General features: G+C 38.7%; 1 protein-coding gene across 1 annotated transcript; it reads left to right on the top strand.

Moving 5' to 3' along the window:
• Window positions 1-441: 441 nt before the first annotated feature.
• LOC148093906 (C-type lectin domain family 7 member A-like) lies at window positions 442-10,475 on the top strand. Its single transcript, XM_087813784.1, has 6 exons — window positions 442-532; window positions 1,428-1,523; window positions 6,447-6,560; window positions 7,506-7,657; window positions 9,862-9,968; window positions 10,352-10,475. The coding sequence occupies exons 1-6, from the start codon at window positions 442-444 to the stop codon at window positions 10,473-10,475; spliced, it is 684 nt and encodes a 227-aa protein (XP_087669910.1).
• Window positions 10,476-21,310: the final 10,835 nt, after the last annotated feature.

Genomic DNA, 21,310 nt, shown 5'->3' with positions numbered 1-21,310 from the left:
AGCAAAAACAGGACTTTCAATTTGTGTCTTTTAGAATTGTATCTCAAAATTTTCAGAGATGAATGAAAAAAATACAACACATGTAAATTTGAAACAGCTTCCTTCCAAGAAGCAGATGCAAAAAGAAAGTGAGTATTTTTTACCAAACCCCCAATGGATCATGATATTATTTTCTGTTCCTTGTTAAATAATTTCTCTAAAGGTTTTCATTATAATTTAGCACATAACACATTATGTATAACTTATTTTCAAGATTTTGTTATTTAAACGATTTACCTCATAGACATTATTTAGTAAAAAGAAAACAATTAAATAGCTGTCTTTTATTTGGAAAACAAAATCTTATTCTGTCAACACTCTTCACACATATAAGCCTACATGCTTTGTGAGAATTAGTATGAACGTGAAGCAGTAACCACAGCTCTGTTTTGATCTCCAGAGATGAAAGGACATTTAAACTACTCGGAAATAAAATCTACTCCAAACGCCAATCAGACAAAGAGAAAAAGAACTACATCATCTAAAGGAAAAGGTAAAGTTTATTTTAGAGGACCTGGCTTATGTGTCCTCCAGTTCCATAGCCTATACATACATAATTTGAGCAACTTAAGGCAGAAACCACTGCCCCGAATGACTGAGTCAGTGAGCCCAGTTTCATGAACTTTCTTTAAACCATATTTTATAATCTGAGCTCCTTCAGAAAAAGCAGTTTGAAAATTAAATATCCATGTTTAGTGTATTCCAGAGAATTAATGTAATTTGGGTGCTGTATACACACGTGCATAAATGAGCAAGTCAAGCAGGAAAACTAGTTCGGTTCAACTTGTTTGGAAATAACTGTGAATCCCCTGATGTCACTATCACTCGCTCCACAAAGTTCCAGGACACAGTATCTGATGAACATGAATTGATTCATGTTTGTGACCATAATTTCTCCGGTGCAGTAGCTGTGGTTCATCCTAATGTTGAACAGTAGTAAGGAGGGCTCCAAGGAGATGATTGTTATCTGTGTGCAAGCATATAGTATTTCCAAAGTAATAAAGATCTTCTGATTGTGGATCAATAAATTGACATACAGATATATTGTAAAAGTATATTTACATTTCTAAAACCAAGTCCATATTTCTAATATTCTACTTTGTATTTATAAATCATTGACATGAGTCAGGGGATTATTTTCATAAAGTTGGAACAAGTGACTTCCCCAAGAGAAACACAGAACCAGAGAGGAAGCAGAACCCAGGCACCTATCGTTCAGTCCATTGTTATTTCAAAGTGGTCAGTATCCCTTTTAATTTAAAATTTGAAGGTTGAAGACATTCAAGAGTTAGGGTCTTGAATTTATGGAAAGTCTCCCTCTAAACTCTTCTCTTTAATTCAGTCTTCTCTTTTGCTGAGCTACTCAATCTCTTTTTCTCTCTGGGCAGTGTCTTCAGTTCCATTTACCTGGCGTCTCACTGTAGTGATTCTTGGAATCTTGTGTTTCTTCCTCCTTTTAACAACTGGAACCTTGGGACTCATGGGTAAGTTAAACAAGCCCTGGGGCCTGAACCAAATATCTCATCTGTTAGAAGTTACTGTTTTTACTTGTATGTCTTTCCTACTAGTTCCACAGCTATGATCTCCATGTCTACCCAGGAAACCCTTCCACCTCCACAACTAAGGGAATCACTTGGCCATTTCAAAGTTCTCTAAAAACTTCTGATCTTTCATTTATTTTTAAGCCTGAATCATATTCAGAATGTTGCCAGGAGCTATATGGAGGTGTTGTTGATGGTCCATCAGGCTGTGTGTATATTAATTTTCTCTTCCTTTCTGACACCTTCCTTCAATAATCTGTCAAGTCCTCTCAATTCTTCATTCTGCAGCTCAAATCTAGTCTTTTATTTATTTCCTCTTGTAAATGCCTAATAAAACCCAACAATATTTTTCTCCTATACTATTAAATCATCTTGTAGCTTATCCTAAAGTCAATAGGCTTCAAAATCCTACTAAAATGGGAAATAAACTCCAGTATATCTTTGATCTTATCATTAAAATGCCAAGAAGTCATTAGCAGTTTTTCATTCTCTACCGACCTATGTTAAAACTCCCCTACTTATCCTTGATTTCATAATCTTAGTCTTATCTCAGCCAAATCATTTTAACTTTTACTCTTTATGTCCAAATGAGTTTCAAATAATTCTCTATCATTCGCTGTTTCCTGCCAGATTTCTAAGTTTCTGTGCCAGTGTATTTGTTTATGCCGTTCCCTTCATAGGGACAGCCTTCCCTCTGTAGCCTATGGAAATCATACCCATTCCTTAAGATTCAATCCATAAAATTCGGATGATTTTTCTAAATCTTCCCTGATGTATTTTCTCATTACCTAACCAGATGTTAGTTCTCTCTTCCTAAAACCCATTTTATCAGTTTTTATTAATTTCATTTTGCAATTTCCCCCCTAGATTAGGGGATCTAAACCTCAGCATTATTGACATTTTGGTGGGGTAATTCTTTGTTAGGGCTGGTGTTTTGTGCATGATAGAATATTTAGCAGCATCCCTGTCCTCCAATCAACTAGATATTAGTAGTTACATCCAAAATGTCTCCAGATAGTGCTAATGCCCCCTGGAGGGTAAGGTCATATCTAGATGAAAAACCACAGCTCTAGGTCATTTCCTTTCATGCTAGAGACTGTGGATGATTAAAAAACAAATAACTAAGCCTTTCATTACAGGAAGTTACATTCAGTTGCAGTCAGGTGAGTGTTTATAGTTCTTTGTGTATATTTGTTAAAGAACGCCATCCTATTTAATGACCTTGGCTCTCAGATTCCTCATTTGCAAACAAAGTTCTTTTGTGAGTGTGTGTGTTTGTGTGTGTGTATAAAACCTTTATTGACATATAATTCTCCTACTATACAATTCACTCATTTGCAGAGTAAAATTCAATGACTTTTAATATATTCAGTTGTACAGTCTTAACTATAATCAATATTAGAACATTTTCATCAACCCCTAAAGAAACCCAAGACCCATTAGAAGTTGCTTTCCATTTCCATTCAAATTAGTCAGCCTGAAACAATCACAATCTATCTTTTGTCTCTATAGATTTTCCTATTTGGCATATTTTATAAAAACAGAATCATATAATAGATTATCTTTTGAGACTGTCTTCTTTCACATAACATAAAGTTTCCATGGCTCGTTCATAATGGAATGTAGCAGTTTAACATTTCTTTAATCAAAAAAAAAATTCTATTCTATGGATATATTTAATCTGTATATTAATCTCTATTCAGATATGCAATTTGCAAATATTTTCTTTCACCTTTTCAGTTACCCTTTCACTCTCTTGATAGTAATCTTTAGTGCGCAAAAGTTTATAATTTTGATGAAGTCTAGTTTATCTGTTTCTTGCTTTGGTTGCTTGTACTTTGGAGGTCATATCTAACAAACCACAGCCTATTTAGGATTACCCAAGTTACAACTATGTTATCTTCCAAGAATTTTATATTTTTAGCTCTTCCATTTATGAGTTTGATGCATCTGGAGTTAATACTTTTAAGTGATGAAAGGTAAAAATGAGATATTTTTTCATTTAATTGGATCTTTAATTTTTAGTAATGTCTTTTAGATTTTAGAGTATATATTTTACACTCCTTTGTCAAATTTATCCCTAAGTATTTTATTCTTTTTGTTGCTAAAATGAATATATTTTTTTCTTAATTTTAACTTAACCTTCTTGGTTTTAGGGTAGAGAAATACAGTTGATATTTGTATATTATTTTTAGACTACGCCACCTTGTACTTCATTAGTTCTAAGAGGTATTCATTGGATTGCTTTCCGCTTTCTACATAAAATATATGATAGTTTTATGTCATTTCTTGGATAATTTGACTAACTAGCACCTCAAGTACAGTGTTGAATGGAAGTGGTTAAAGTGCACATGGTCATCTTGTTCCTGATATTAGGTGGAAACATTCAGCCTCTCACCAGAACATGCAGCTTTGGGCATGTGCACTATCACCCAGACATGACAATGATTTTTGCAGGGTTCTCTTTAGCTCTCTCTTTCCATGATCTGGCTTAAATTGCTTAAGATTTCTGCTTCTGTTGGTATCACACCCAGCTGTTAGACTGTATTATTTGCTGGATGATGGCTTCTCGGTTATTGACAATGCCCTGGGAAATAAACTCCTTCACTGCTTGCACTGTTTGATCCAATTTGACTTGGGATCTTTTCCAGAGGTAGTTTTTGAGGCCAATCCTTGACATTGCACTAACCCCAAGAAGGCTCTTCTTAGCTGTCTTTCTTTGGATCTCTCTGACAAACTCACCAGCCTATGTTTAAAATTATTGCTTTCATAGAGCTACAAGCTTCTTCTTAACTCCTTCCAAACCTTCCTAATACCCCACACCCCACCCCTACTGCAGGCCCTCAATCTCCATTGTTTTCAAGAGCATTCTTAGGTTTGAACTTCCCTGATGGAATAAAGTCAGTTTCTTTGGGGAAATATCTGGAGCGTCCTGTCCCTAAGGTGTTCTTTTTTTCCTGGACAGAATCTCTGAAACTCTACTCTGGAGCTTGGAGCAGGGACAGTGGCCCACTTTTCTAAGTAACATCCTTGTTTTGGGGGCTGGATTGTGGAAGGAGGGGATAGTAACTTCTGCTTGTCTTTCCTTGCCTCTGCCCTACTGGGAGGTAAGCTGGAATGTGATCTCTGATGAGAGCAATCAATGCTCCAATATTCTTGGCCTACTCCAACTGGGGGAGTGCCTCTACTCCACAAGTATGGGCTGGATGGAGGAGAGGAGCCCAACCTCAGAGCCACAATTGCCTCAAATTTAACTTGTGTAATATAGACCTAAGTGGGATAAGAAATGCTGGTGGCCTGCTCCTTCAGGAGAGATAACATAGGCTTAGCCTATGATACCTATGTAGAGATTCCAAAGACTGGGGCCTGGAGGGAGAAGGAGCTTAGGCTTCCTGGCGACACCCAGTTACAGAGGATAATTCATGATGCTGACCTCAGGTGGGGAGAGGGAACAGGTTATGACTCAAGTTTTACAGACTCTCACTGTTTTTATCAAGATTTAATACATTTTCTTAATTTAAAATATACCCTTAATGCAAGTTTTAAAGATTTTAAATGTTTTTTTGTATGTGTGTGGTTTTATCCATAATGATTGTTTTCATAATGGCTGTTTTGCTGAGCTTATTATGCCACCATTCTGGAAGGGATACTACTCTATGTGTAATTTTGTTGTTGTTGTTAATCCTCACTGAGGATATTTTTCCATTGATTTTTTTTTTTTCAAGAGAGAGAGAGTGAAGAGAGGAAGGCAGGGGAGAAAGATAGCAATTGAAATGAGAGGGAGAGAGAGAGAAACATAGATGTGAGAGAGACACATGAGTTAGTTCCCTCCTGCATACACCCCGACCAGGGTGGAGATCTAACCTGCAACCCAGGTACATGCCCTTGAGCTGGAACTGAACCAGAGACCCTTTTCTGGAAGAGTCTGCCCTCTAACCACTGAGATACAATGATCAAGGCTCTATGTGTATTTTTTTTTTTTTTTTTTAATATATCATTACTGATTTCAGAGAGAGGAAACAGGAGGGAGAGAGAGAGGCAGAAACATCAATGATGAGAAGTCATTGATTGAGCCTGCAACCCGGGCATGTGACCTGACTGGGAATCAAACCCCGATCACCTGGATCCCAGGTCAACGCTCAACTGCTGAGCCACGCCCAGCTGGGCTCTATGTGTATTTTTAACAAGCTCTTTAGAAGTTAAGGAGCTCTTCTTTAACTTCTAAAATCTATTCATTTTTATGACATGATTTTTTTGTTTGTCTTTCCAGATTGTCTCCCTAGTATCCCTTATATGCAACCTATCTTCTGAATGTACTGCTTCACTGTGGGTTACCTTCAGATGTCATGTTTTCCCCCTTTCTTTACTTTGGAAAACTGATTGCAGCAATCTAGAATTTTATTAGCTACTTTTTCACTCTCCTACCCCTTTTCCAATCATAGATCAAAAGCAAATTTAAGGTGGACACTAATACATGAAGTCTTAGTCGTGCCTCACATTATTCTACAGCTTACATTTCGTCAGCCAAGTCTCTGTGGAGTTCCAGCAGCTACTCTCAGTTACCTCTGTGTCACCCATGGTATAGTGCTCTAAAGGCGTACTCCTCCCAGTGCAGTGAGTTCCTTGAGGAGAGAACCTTTTTCATTGTTGTAGCACCCGGGTCCACTAAGATGTGTTGTCCATGACAAATGTATTTTCAACAAATTGATATGAACGTGCAAATTGCATGCAGAGAAGTGATGCCTCAAGTGGACAGAAATATAAATGGCCCTTACTCCTGAACATTAACTAACATATTAAAATTAAAACTGTGCTTTTATTCAGTTTCATGTTATGTTCTCCTCAAGCTAATGATGTTCATTAAAGTTTTAAAGTGTCATCAGGAAGGCCAATCACAGAAAGCGCCATTGGACAATGTAGCAAAGGAAGACAATTCCGGATTTAAAACTATAACTTGCAAAAAGGAACCACCTAACACAGGTATGCAGATACATGGATTGAAGACTGAGACCAACAACTTTCTTCTGTTTCCCCCAATCACCTGACATCCTGCTCAAACTGGATTTTCTTATAAATTAAACAAATTGTGGAGCCCAAATTTCATTTTTCTTTACTTGAACAAAAAACAATCCACCTATCCCAGAGATTAGATTTTTGTGTATGTGTGATATTATGTTCTTTAAAGTTACTTACTAGTTCTCAAAATAATAAATTCTCTACAGAAAATGAAAAATAAACAAAAACCTAGGTCTCCTTTATCAGGTTCCCTGACCATTATTAAACCCCTTAGTAAGGGTGTGTAGATCAGGGACTAAGCTCAAATTGTCTCTTCAAACATTTTACTCAGTTTAGAGCAGCAAGTTTGAACCTTTTTCATCTCATGGCACAAATGAACTAGTTACTAAAATTCTGTGGCACAACAAAAAATATGTTCTTTGCCAAGCAGACGAAAAAACAGGTATAATTTTCATTCATTCACATGGGGCAGCTACCGTGTTGGCTTTCTCATTATTTGTATTTACCCTCTAAGGGAAAAGACATCAGTGCTCCTGACTAAATAGTCGGGTATTGTGTGTTTTACAAATTCTTGTGGCACACTGGTTGAAAATGGCTGGTCTAGAGAATACAAGGAAGCTGCTTCCCATTGTTAAGTCCTTTCAATTTACATTATAAGGGAAAATGTCAATCTACATAGAAATTTCTCTTAGATTATTTTAATAATATTATGAACAGAGGTGGAGAAATGTAAGTAATAAAACACTGTTCCCAGGCCAGGGCATCTTTTAGAAAGCTAAACTGAAGCCCATCAGTCTCATCAAATAAATGTTTGTAGAAGGAGTAGGCAGGATTTCTCAGTATCTCATCCCCAGACACTCCTTCCAGGATACATGCTGAGTGGTCTGGGGAATATCTTTTGTTTTCAAGGAAGCAAATGCAGCACATGTGAAGGTAAATGGTCATGTTGTGGAGAGCAATGTTATTATTTTTCAAACGAATCGAAGACCTTTGAAGATAGTAAGAAATCCTGCAAGGAAATGGTCTCCACACTTCTGAAGATAGATAATGAAAAAGAACGGGTGATGTATATTTTCTGTTTTCCATCTCACACTGTACATATTTATCTAGCCATTAGTTATTCCCTAAATCTTAATGCTTAACAATATTTGAGTGTCCTAGCACTGTTTACAGTTGTAAAGCGAGTCCCATCCAGACAGAGCTCATGCTAAAGTCACAAATACAAATGGAAATTAAATCACAATTTTCTTTAATTCATCTAATTCATCCACAATCAGAATTTCCACAAGATAGCAAATGGAAAGTCAAACATAAAAAATTAGGAAAAAATTATCCTTGAAGTTATTTATCAAGAATAATTGTATATATTATATTGATAATTTTATACAAATTTAGCTTCAAACTCTGAAAAAAATCATCATAATTCTAACGAAATAATAAAATACAGCATTACCACTGAGCTTGAGGTACAAAGAAAAGCTCTATGTGCATTAGAAGAGCAATCATTTCTAAATCATATTAAAATTTAAGTCATACTAGCTTCCAAAGAAAACTGAACTAAATATTTTATTTTATAATCTTTATCATGTTTTGCTTTAAATAGAGAAATAATTTACCACTATTTCTGCAAAAAATTAATATACCCTAACATACCAGCTTAAGGATAATCTCAATATTCCCTCAAAGATAGATTAATAGACACTCAGAATCACTCCATTTCCTATACTGGTACAGTTATCCATACACTTGGCTTTCAACAACTCCGAAGTCTAGAAAGGAAACTTTTGCAAAGTTTCTGAATTAACAAAATTCTGAATTAACAAAATTTTTGCTCCAACAGGAAACTGCATGTGTGATAATGCATGGTAACTAGACTTAATGTGGTGATCATTTCACATATATACAAGTAGCAAATCATTACGTTGTTCACTTGCAACTAATATCCTCTCATGTCAATTATACCTCAATTTTTAAAAAACAAAATTGTAATTGTTGATAGAAAAAAGTTTTAAAAGTACATTTTGTTTACAGACAAGGTAAAGAACTTGTATGAAAATATAATATATTGAAAAGTGGCCAGATAAGGGAGCTAGGGGGATATCTTGATATCTATCTCTGTGTGACATAAATTTAAAATGACATTTTAGTGAGAAAGTCCCTTATAGTTTTATTAGATAAGAACTATGAGATTTAAATGAATGATAATCAGATTTTCAGAAATATTTATACAGCTTTACTCATACCACCCTGAATTATTACCGAAATAGTAGAAGACACATGAAAAGTGTTAGCCCATAGAACTGTGGCATTTCCTGTGACAGTCTATATGTTAACTTAGTTTACCCTCAGCCTTTTCATAGATTTATAGAACTTCAGAATAACATTATAAACAATGCTATAGTCCACAATCCTTATTGATTTATCCACTGTTAATGCATCCTTTGACATGAGAAATCTTAACTTGGGCATCCATGGATATAAAAAGGGTCCACAATTAAGTTTGACTGTCCTCAATTCCTAATTTTCCTACAAGGTACCGTACATGAGGTATAAAGACACCTGCGAAAGCCCTTAAATTGAATGCCAAATGTTATGTCTAGACACGTATATGTACTTTTGTTTCTGGGTAGAGAGACTAAGCTTTCGTCATCTTCTCAAAGGTGTGGGAAACAAAAAGAAAACTGGGTATAATTTCTGTCCAGCAGATTTAGGAAGATAACGTGAGACAATATATGGGCATAAGGTCTGTAAGAATTAAAGTACAAGATGAATATCGATTACTTTGAGAGTTCTCAAATAACTTACGGCCAGCTACATAAACACCTCATCTGATGGGGTAGGGAGTACTTCCTCAAGATGCCCATTTTGCAAGAAATAGCCACAGTACTTGTGGGGCAAGAATAGAAAACATTAGTAGAAATATCATAGCTTTCACACCTGGAATCTAAAGTAGAAACCTGACTTTGCTCAGAACTCATCTTTGAGCTACTGACATAAGTTTTGAATGGAAATGAAAAGATTTCAGTCCCAAGTCTAAATAAAGAAAGCAAAACTAAGACAGTGGTTTCAGTCTCAATTATGCCTCTATTTTTAATAAAATACCAAAAACTGAGATTCCATTATTTTACAATTTCAATAGAATTGGGGTGAAGTTAATCTCTATATTGTTTGTTATTCACAACAAAAAACATACTAACAAGATTATCACTTTATTTCAGAAACATAAAAAGATTTTTACTCATGGAATATGTTTCTTTTATGACAGCAATTCATTCAAAGACAGCTGTCCTATTTCTCTTGGATTGGATTGTCCCGTAAAGGAACCAGCAGTCCCTGGGCATGGGAAGATGGCTCAGAACCCTTTCTCAAAATGTAAGTCTCTAAAATAGAAACACACTAAGAAGTTCTATAATCATAGATACTTGTTTACATGGCCTGAAAATATATAGGAAAAAACCACACATACATATATATCCATATGTACATATATACATACACATGTACACACACACACTCATCAAAAGGTTGTGCGTTCAATAAATGAGTCCATGGAGAGATGGAATCTTTTCAAGTTTTTTCAACTTCATGCCTATATTCCTCTTAAGGAACTCTTTAGGAGAGCCTAGAACACCAAAAGCTAGTGTCTATAAAGTAAGAAAAACCTACCATCTGAACTTTGGACCAATACCTCTTATTGTGTCTGCAATAGGAAATGAATATCTCACATTATCTATATGCTTTTATTCTAGGTTAAGCGACTGGCAAGAGTCAGAGAATGGAAACTGTGCAAGGATGTCAGCACGCAAAGTAGGGCCTTATGACTGTTCCAGACTCCTGCAGTATGTTTGTGAGAAGCAAATTGCTTGTCTTGCTACCTGATAATGAGATCACAACAACAACAACAGAGGACAAGTACAATAATTTTTCCTTATAAAAACCCAGACTCTTGGAAATTCTAGTGTGTCTGTCTCATTTCCTAATATCCTTGCTTTTTTAATGGGCTGTACCAGGATTCTAGCCTCTGCTTGGGATGAGGCTGGAACATTGGATGCATCATGATGAAGTACATCCCATCCTCCATTTCTGCCCCTCTCAAGTGAAGACTGCCAAATTACAGGGGTTATGAACAAAGGTTGGTGGAGTAAAAGGGTACGAGGGCCTCTGATGGGGATTACGAAGCAGAGTTCTGGATACTCTATTCCTGCAACACACTCAGATTTCACAAATAATCCTGACAACTTCAGTCACTGTCATGCACACTGGGACTGAGAATTAAGACCAACAGTCATTAAAGTTGTCAATCTGTATGAATCGTGTAGGAACTTCTGTTTGAGTCCTTACTTCTGAAGAGAAAGGCAGGAGAGTACACTTTTTAGGGAAAGAGAAAAGTATCTTGAATTAGATATGGCTATAAGATCTGCACCACCACTAATATGTGTTCTCTGGCAAGTTCAAACTTCTGAGACTTAGTTTCCTTATTAGTGAGTAAACGACCAAACTGATTTGGCACAGTGGTCATACCATCAGCAGTTTATGAGAATTCCATTTGCTTGCATATTTCCAAAATTCAAGATTGTGAGTTTTAAAAACCATTGCAAAACAGGTATAGTGTAATTTAATGGTGGTTTTCATTCGTATTTCCCTAATGAATTAATAATACTAACCATTTTTTTCATGTGCTTTTTGTCAACCCTGTGTCTCCTATAATAAATTACTGTGTAAAATATTTTGCCTCTTTGTATTGGGTTGTTTGTTTTCTTGTTAATGAGTTATGAGAGTTCTTTATATATCCTGAATGCTGGTATTTTATCAGACGTGTGTTATAAATTTTGTTTTTCAGTCTATCATTTTTATCTTTCATTCTCTTAAGATTATCTTTAGAACAAGATTCTAGAAGTTTAGAAGAGCAGAAGTTATTAATTTGATGAAGTGTAATCAATTATTTTTGTTCATTATTTAAGTTTGTTGTATCGTAAGGAATTGTATATTAATCAGAAGTTGAAATTTTTCTTCTATTCTATTTTTTTTAGAAAAGAGTTTAAGTTTACATTAATTCTATACTCTATTTCCTGTTAATTTTTGGATAGGGTACAAAGTATGGGTTGAATTCCTTTTTTTAAATTTTTGTGTATAGATGACTAATTATTTCCATATCCCTTTTTAAAAATACTATTCTTCTATTGAAATAATGTGCCATTTTTGTCAAAAATCAATTGACAATTTATGTGTGGGTATATTTCAAATCTATATCCTGTTTCATTCATCTATCTTCTTTCACCAATATCTTGATCATTGTGACTTTATAATAAGTACCTTTAATTTTTTTAATTTTTTTATTGTAGGTTAAATTCAATATTATTTTGTATTAGTTTCCAGTGTACAGCATAGTTTAGAAGTAAGTACTGAAGTAGTGTAATTTCTTCTACTTTCTTTTTTCTCAAAATTGTTTTGACTCATTTTTGCAATAAGAAAAATTTCACTTAGTAGCCATATTTTGATTATAATTCCATTCCCCAGTAAAAGGAACCCTAAACTGTATTTGGCACTGCAGAGACTCAATTCTCCTTGCAGTTTACAGAGTATTAAATCAATTAGCTTCATGATTGAGGGAGGAAAGAGAGACGGAAAAAGGCAGAAAAGATTCTCAAGAGCATGAAAGAGATGTTCCTGCTGAATGCATTTTGAAACTCATCAGGAAGCCTGCTCACGAACCATGTGAAAAACGCCATTTGCAGAACACCCCTGGAGCATAGGCACCATCAATGCACCATGTGCCCCTCCCCCTCTCCCCACTCTGCCACAGCGCCCTGCGTGCATTCCAAAGGCATAGGCAAATGTAGCTCTGGGAGAGAGGGAGCATGGGAGAAAACCACGCGAGAGCACGCAGGCAATGAAGAAACCGCAAACTAGAATTATAGTACCACATTCAAGAAAACGAAAGAAGCGATTGGCAGCCTTCCTGGTGTGTCGTATAATAGAAAGTACACAAGCTTAAGAATTCTGCCACAAGTGGCACCAAGAAGCATGGAGCAGGTACAAAGATGCAAGGTCTCGGTCAGCCTCAGAACCTACCTCAGGAGTCACAAAAAGTATTTCTCCCCTGAAGGCAGTAAGACAGGAGAAGGTAACTGCTACCTCAAATGTATAAACAGCAACGCAAACTCCAAAGACTGAAAATCAAGGAAACATCACAGCACCAAAAGTTCACAATAACCTTCTAGTATCAAACACAGAGACATGGAATGTATGATTTAATACCCCAAAGTTTTCTAATTGACTATTTAGGAAGACTTGATATATTATACAAAGACAATTCAATCAGGAAAACAATACCACGAAACAATACACTATCACAACTAGAAAATTAACAGAGATAAAAATCATAAAAAGAACCAGAGGAGAAACAAGATGGCGCGTAGGTCACAGCTGCACCCGCCGCCTCCTGCAACCACATCAAAATCACAACTAAAATACAAAACCACCATCGCTCAGAGCCTCCTGAAATCCGGCTGCACAGAAGCCCCACAACCAGGGAGCTGAAGGAGCACCGAGACCCAGTGGAGGGGCGGAGACATGGGCGGATCGGGGCTGAATTGTGGAGACTCCGGCTCGGGACCACACCAGGTGCCCTGGTGTAAACCCAGGAGGGAATCTCGGCAGTGGAGGTTTCCCGGAGGAAGGAGGGGTCCCAGCCCCACAGTAGGCCCCTAGACCAGCGCTCCAGGGCCAGGAAGAGAAGTCCCCACACCTTGGGGCTCTGAACCCAGCGGGGACTGTCCCTGAGGGTCGCGGAGGCTGCGGGAGCCCCAGCGGCTCCTCTTAAGGGCCCGGCACGGACTCACTCGGACGCTCCCTCTGAGCCCAGCGCCGGGCAGCAGCCTGAAAGGACCCGAGACACTCGGGAGGAACTAACCTGCCTGAGATCCGGGCGAGAGGTGGAGGGGCGGCTTCCTCCTGGGCAGAAGGACTGGCAGAGGCCATTGCTTCTTTGGGGAGTCCTCCCGGCACACAGCCGGCAGGCAGGCGCCATGTTTGAATCGCCTGCACCTACTCGCACCTTTGGCCCCGCCCCGTGATTCCCGGAGGCCCCGCCCCTCCCCACCTGCAGCTCATCCGGGCCATTTCCAGGGGCTTTTCTGTGCAAGTGGCCTCTTGAGCCTCATGCTTAGGACTTTCCTAAAATCTCCCAAACAAGCAGCAGCGGGCCCCATAGGGCTTGATAAGTGGCACCAGGCCTGGCACTAGCAGCAGCTGCATTGGCTCATAGCTTGGCTTCTCCTGGACACCGCCAAGCCCAGCACAAGGAGCAGCCAACTACAGTTTGCTGTGTAGCTCATGCTGGGTGGCCCTGGGCAAGGCACTGGCACAGGCTGACTTTGCACCTCCCGGGAGGCCCCAGAGACAGTGCACCTGGTGGTCAGACTCGACCACGCTTACCACCTAACACATCCATGAGTGACACACTCAAGGGGCGCACTTGGTGAACACCAAAGCCCCACTGAAGTAAATCCTGCTCCATAGGGGTGTCTCCAGCACAGCGGCTCTTCGGCTGCCGTTGCAGCTGGTCCTCACAGCTGATTGGCCTGGGGGTCAATTCCTCCCAATGACGCCAACAGCAACCAAGGCTCAACTACAACAGGACAGTGCACACAGCCCACACAGGGGGGCACCTAGAAGGCCCAGCTCAGGTGACTGGGAGGCTGAGCCACTGGACCCTAGAGGACACCTACTACACAAAGACACTCTACAAATTCCAGGAGACATAGCAGCTCTACCTAATACACAAAAGCAAACACCTGGAAGCAGCCAAAATGTGGAGGCAAAGAAACATGTCACAAAGAAAACAACAGAAGAAATCTCTAGAAAAGGAACTAAATGAAATAGATCCTAGCAAGCTAACAGATATAGAGTTCAGAATTTTGGTTATAAGGATGCTCAAGCATATTATTACGAAAACAACGGAGAAAATCGATGACATAATAAAGTATCAATTTGAAATGAAGGCTACAAAAACTGAAATGAAGAATAATTTACAGGGAATCAACAGTAGAGTAGAGGATGTTGAAAATTACATCAGCAATTTGGAACATGAGGAAACAAAAAACACCCAACCAGAAGAGCAAAAAGAAAAGGGAATCCACAAATATGAAGATAGTATAAGGAGCCTCTGGGACAACTTCAAGAGGCCCAACATTTTTATTATTGGGGTGCCATAAGGAAAAGAAATTGAAAACCTATTTGAAAAAATAATGACAGAAAACTTCCCCTACCTGGGGAAAGAAATAGACTTACAAGTCCAGGAAACAGAGGGTCCCAAACAAGAGGAACCCAAAGAGGCCCACAGCAAGATACATCATAATTAAAATGTCAAAGGTTAAACACAAAGAGAGAATCTTAAAAGCAGCAAGAGAAAAGCAGTTACCTACAAGAGAGCACCCGTATGACTGTCAGCTGATTTCTCAACAGAAACTTTGCAGGCCAGAAGGGAGTGGCAAGCAATATTCAAAGTGATGAAAAACATGGAACTACAACCAAGATTGCTCTACCCAGCAAAGCCATCATTTAGAACTGAAGGTCAGATAAAGAGCTTCGCAGATAAGAAAAAGCTAAAGAAGTTCATCACCACCAGATCAGCACTACAGGAAAAGTGGAAGGGTCTTCTTTAAGAAGAAGCTAATGAACTAAAGAATCTGATGAACTAAATAGACCCAGAGACATTGACACATGCAACAGACTATCATATTTTAGAAGAAAGAGGGAAGGGTGGTGAAGGGTGGGAAGAGATTAACCAAAGAAGTTATATGCATGTATGCATAACCCATGGACACAGTCAATAATGGGGTGAAGGCCTGGGGAGGGGGTGGAAGTGAAGTGGAGGAGGTCAATTAGGGGGAGAAATGGGGCACTTGTAATACTTTCAACAATAAAGATAAATTTAAAAAATAAGAAAGAAAAAAAAAGAACGGAATAGAAACCAACAGAAACTCTGGTGCTGAAGAATTCAGTGAAATAAATAAAAAGTGCAGTAGAGAGCATCGAAATCAAAATATGCCAAACAGAAGAAAGCATCAGTGAGCTATAGAGAGAACTTTGAATGTCACAGCAAGAAACAACAACAACAACAAACCAATGAAAAAATGAGGAAACCTAAGTGATATATGGGATGGCTTCTAAGGAAACAATATCAGAATCATTGGAGTTCCAGAAGGAGAAGAGACGTAAACAGAATAGAAATATTACTGAAAACAAACAATGGCAGAGAACTTTCCAAACCTGGGGAAATTCGGAAATCTAGGTTTATAAAGCTAATAAATCACCCCATTATTTTAATCCAAAACAATCTTCTTCAGGATTCATTCTAATAAAACTGTCTAAAATCAAAACAAAGGAAAAATTCTAAAGGCAGCAAAAGGAAAAGAAAGGCAACCTAAAACGAAACTCCTATTAGGTTCTTGGTTGATTTTTCAGTAAAAACCTTAAAAGCCAGAAGAGATTTGGATGACATATATGTTCAAAGCAATGAAAAAAAAAAACCAACTAAGAATAATTTATCTGACAAAATTATCCTTCAGAAATCAAGGAAAAATAAACTTTTTTATTCAAACAAAAGCTAAGGGAGTTGGTTCATCACCACTAGGCCTGATTTGCAATAAATGCTGAAGAGGAGTTCTTCAAGCAGAAATGAAAGGTTAGTAACACAAAAATATATGAAAACTTACAACACACTCACAAAGGTAAACATACAGCCACATTTAGAAAACTAATTACGTGATATGATGGTATGTTAACACTTAACTATAAGGTAAAGATTAAAAGACAAGAGTATCAAAAATAATGATAGCAACTGTAATTTTTTAATGAGTAGACAATATAAAAAGACGTCCATTGTGGTGTTAAGAATATAAAGGGAGTGAGTAAAAGCATAGAGTTTTTATATGTAATCAAAGTTAAGTTGTTTTCAGCATACAAAAGACTTATATGTGTAATATGTTTTATGTAATACTCATGGTAACCACGAAGTAAAAGCCTATAGTAGATTCACAAAAGATAAAGTGAAGAAAATTAGAGCATAACACCATGGAAAATCCCCAATTCACAAAGAACAATAGAAAGACTGAAAAAGAAACAAGAGAATTACAAAACAGCAAGAAAACAATACTGTAACATTAGGACATTAGCAGGTCCTTATCAATCAATAATTTTTCTAAACATAAGTGGATTAATTTGACAATCAAAAGGCACAAAGTGGCTGGATGGATAAAAAAACTAAGATCCAACTATATGTATCTTACAGGAGACTCACATCAGCTTTAAGGACAGACATGAGCTCAAAATGAAGGAATGGGAGAAAATGGCACGTGGATACCAAAAGAGAGCAAGGATTGCTATACTTGTATGAGACAGAACAGACTTTAAACCAAAAGTGGTAGATAGGAGTAAATACACAGATTCAAGATGTCACAGCCCTATGCATACTTTAATAGCCTGTGCCCCTGACCCACAGAACACCTGGATGGCACGGGGAACACTGATGTCCCCTGCTCACTGGGAGCCTTGATTTATGCTGTCAACTGACATATAATAGCAACGTCCCAGGGTCTCAGGAGGGCTTACCACACACAGCAGCTACACACACGCACAAATGTTATTATTTGTTCTGGGAGAATTTCTGTTCTAGCTGTGCTGCCCATTCATTCATTCACCCACTCGTTCATTCTACAAAAACCCCAGAGCACCTTCCATGTGCCAGGCACTGATTTTAGATACGGCAATGCAGAGTTGTATAGGGCAAGTATCTGCCCTTGTGGTGTTTACATTCTAAAGGACAAATAGGAGATCAGCATGTGGTTAAATATAAAATTTTGCATGGCAATAAGGATCAGGATAAAAATATAGCATAAAGAGAAGGGAGAAAGAAAATCTGACATGGAGGAAAACCATGTACATCAGAGAAAGGAAGGTTTCTCTAAGAGGCACCTGTGGGCTGAGAACTGAATGATGGAAGAACTAGGGTAGGAGCATCCCAGGCAGAGGAAAGAGCTAGTGTCAAGGGCCTGAGGCAGAAACAGGCTTATTTGAGGAAAGTTGTGTAGGCCAGCGTGGTTGGAGTGGCTGAGCCACAGGGAGGGGAAGGTGAGGTCACATCTATCCTCTCCTCCCAGATGCACTTTTCTTTCATATGCAGATATTTCTGTCTCTCTTCTTACCTGATGCTTAGCTGATCAGAGTCTGTTTGCTCATCTATAAATCAGGAAATCCATAACTATCTCATATATATAAAATTTTTACATGCATTATAATTCTCAGTACAAACTCTAAGAGATGTAAGATTATCATCTAAGTTTACAGAGGAGGGAACTAAAGCCATCTGTACATCCAGTGTTTTTTGGTACTTCCTCCTTATAAAATTACATGTATATTTCTTACATGTTATGCTGTTATTTCAAAATAGGGCAAATGGCAAAGACCTGGCATTCAGACATAAATGCCAATAGCATAGGAGTTTACAGCAGCTTGGGCAGTGTTTATGGCACACTTGGGCTGTTTGATTTTTGATGGTGGGAGTCCAGCACAGGGTCAAGGGCAAAGGAGGCTCCCAAATTGTGCAGCTGTGATGCCAACTCTGGCCTCTGACTTGGGAGCCCACAGACTGGTCTTTCAGGAAGTGACCAAGATCAGAGAGACACTCCGCAAGGGGGAGCACCCACTAATGCTAGGCTCGTGTCTGGGCTTCGCCTGCATCACACCAAGCCCTCACCGTCACCAGCCAAGCGTCAGGTTGTTAGCTCCACTTTCCTGACATGAAGCCTGAGGTCCTAAGAGGGTCCAAGGGCACACAGTCAGGAAGTGGCCCTACAGGTCTTTTAACTGAAATGGTGGGACTTCCCCAACTGTTACCAGATTCTGAGTTGGGGACTTGCAGCCAACAGAGAGGAGGGCTGCTCCGGTCAAATAGAAAGTTTTACCACTTTATTGGCATCTTTACATGATACCCAATTACCTTTGAAACAAGAATAAAAATAAAAGATGCATTAGGCAGCTATTAAGTAGCTTAATGTGTGTGTGAGTCCAAGTAGCATAAAATATAGCACAGCAACCTATCTGAAGTCTTAAAAAAGCTTCATGCCATTTGTCTCTCCCAGGGGAGATAATCCTCACTGTTGTCATTGTCCTTTCCTTATGCAAGTACAGGGCCTAGGATCCACGGAGGTAAAGTGGCCTGGTCAAAGTTGCACAGTCTCGGGGCAGAGCAAACATGAAGACAAAGGCTTTCTTACTGAAACTTTATGTTTGACTCACAACCAGAAGCAAGTTTCCTGGGAGGCTCCAGAAGCTGAAACCATAGGGCCCCTCGCTTGTAGAGGCCACACTGACCCCTGCGTGGTTTCAGTCTGTCTGCATGCAACATGCTCCCCTCAACCACCTGTGGGACTCCAGGAGCTGTCCAGAATACTGGAGTTTGAATCTTGGCTCTGCCATTTACCAGCTGTGTGAGTTTGGGCAAAGTACTTAACCACGCTATGTTATCAAGATATCAGGTTTCTCTCATTGGACAGAACCTTGGCCAAGCGTCCCTGCTTCATCCTAGCGTGGGAGTCCAGATTCGCCAGCTCAGGCTTCACAGGGTAAATGTTCATACATGGAGGTGAGGCTATTAAGTTTATGCCTTGTCCTTCCAAGATCTGACTTCTTGGTCCGGGCATCTCTCTAAACCTGCCTGGTTCTGGTCCGGTGCCCCTGACCTGCACTGCCAGTCATGTGCAATACCCACCTGGTGCAAACAAGGACTTTTTAGAACTGAGGGGCTCTTTGGGGCAGTTCTCAACTCCCTACAGGGTCCCCAGCTTAACTGAAGTCCTCTCTTCTCCCAAACATCATTATTGTGAGGCTGCAGCTTTATACAAGCCACAATTTGGTCAGTATCCACTTCGATTTTCAGCCAGCTGTGGTCCCCAACTTTCTAGCCATCAAGATGGCCAGGTGTCAATAGGAGAACCCTTGGCAGGGCTATTGGGCTCCACCCTGGCAAGACAGTCCAGCTTCTCCCAGCTCAGCCTTTCACAAGGGAAATGTGCATATGCGTATGTAGGGCTTTTAATTAGGAATATACCTTGTTCCCCGAAGAGTCAGCTCCTGGGACCAGGTTTCTCCAAACACCTTCGTTTGATTCCTGGTGCCCAGTGCTTTTGAATTGTGTGGTCCTCACATGTACAATAAGTGCAATAGGCCCCCACGCCTACAGGACATGTCAGAGTGGTTCCCAGCCCTCTGCATATAGCCAGCATGGAGGGAGTTTCCATTCTTCCCAGAGGAAATCGTTTTGTGGCTGCAGTTATAAAAGAGACTACAGCCCAGCCAGGCGTGGCTCAGCTGTTGAGCATCGACCTAGGATCCAGGAGATCGCGGTTCAATTCCTGGTCAGGGCACACGCCCGGGTTGCGGGCTTGATCCCCAATCAGGGGTGTGCAAGAGGCAGCCGATCAATGACAACTCTCTCATCAGCGATGTTTCTCTCTCTCTCTCCCTCTCCCTTCCTCTCTCTGAAATTAGTAAAAATATATTAAATAAATAAATAAATAGATAAATAAATAAATAAATGCAACTACAGCCCAGTCAGTCCTATGTGGACCTCTGCCTGACGATGTCCTGACTTCTCCAGACATGAAGTGGTCTAGGTGTCTCTCATGGGAGGGAAACTTGGCCTGGCCACCTGCCTCGCTCTGGCAAGGCATTCCAGATTCTTCCAGCTCAGTTTCCAGAAAGAAATGTGCAGATATGTATAGGTAAAGATTTTATTGGCAAAACCAAAAAGACTGGTAACATGCTATGCTGGAAGCAGGAACTCTTAAATGTTGTTGCTTGGAGAATAGGTGTGCAACCTCTATCTAAACATTAAATATCTATTAAAAATTTAAAGTACATACCTTTTGATACAGAAATTACACTGCTACAGGTGTACCCTCTAGGTATGTTCTATGGAAAATGATACTGTATTAAGGACCGTTCATTGAAACGTCTTTCTATAACTGCAAAATTCTGGGACAAACCTACATATCTATTGCAATAACACTGGTTAGATTAATATTTTACATCCATTTAGTATAATATTTGCAGTTGCTTACAAAAGGTGTTATGGAGCAAACTGAAGTTTTATATTGTAATTTTTTACAAAAAGAAGCAGGACTAATGTTTATAGTTATATAACATTTGGCTACCAGATAGCATGTATAAAGTTGTACTTTCCTAGCATATCTCTGGAATAATATCTATGGAACTAGTTATATGTTTGCCTTTGAGAAGGGAACTAGGTGACTAGGAGACAAGATGGGAAAAGAGAATTTGTTCATCATTTTGTGCCTCTTATATTTTCAAAAGGATGAAATGTATTAATTGCCTGATCAAATAAATATAATTAAATTATTAAGAAAAAATAAATGTAACATGATGTAATATAAATGTAAAATAAATCAAAACAAATTTGTTTCATGTTCTCTAATTTATAAGTTATGGAAATCTCAAAAAATAAACATTTTTCATTTATTTAATTTTACAATATACATAAAAACTTCCTGTTTTATCCTTGTTCAAAGGTGTTTTGAGAGGTCATAATCCTTCATAAATCAGGCACAGTTGACTAATCTGAGAGAATAACCAGTTTTTTTCCCTAATAGTTATTAAAGAATGTAAATGTTAAGATTTTGATTATAGTCCCC

This window comes from Miniopterus natalensis, chromosome 2 (assembly GCF_054644295.1).
Source record: "Miniopterus natalensis isolate mMinNat1 chromosome 2, mMinNat1.hap1, whole genome shotgun sequence".
NCBI classification, from domain to species: Eukaryota; Metazoa; Chordata; class Mammalia; order Chiroptera; family Miniopteridae; genus Miniopterus; species Miniopterus natalensis.
This window is presented reverse-complemented; position numbering and strand designations above follow the sequence as displayed.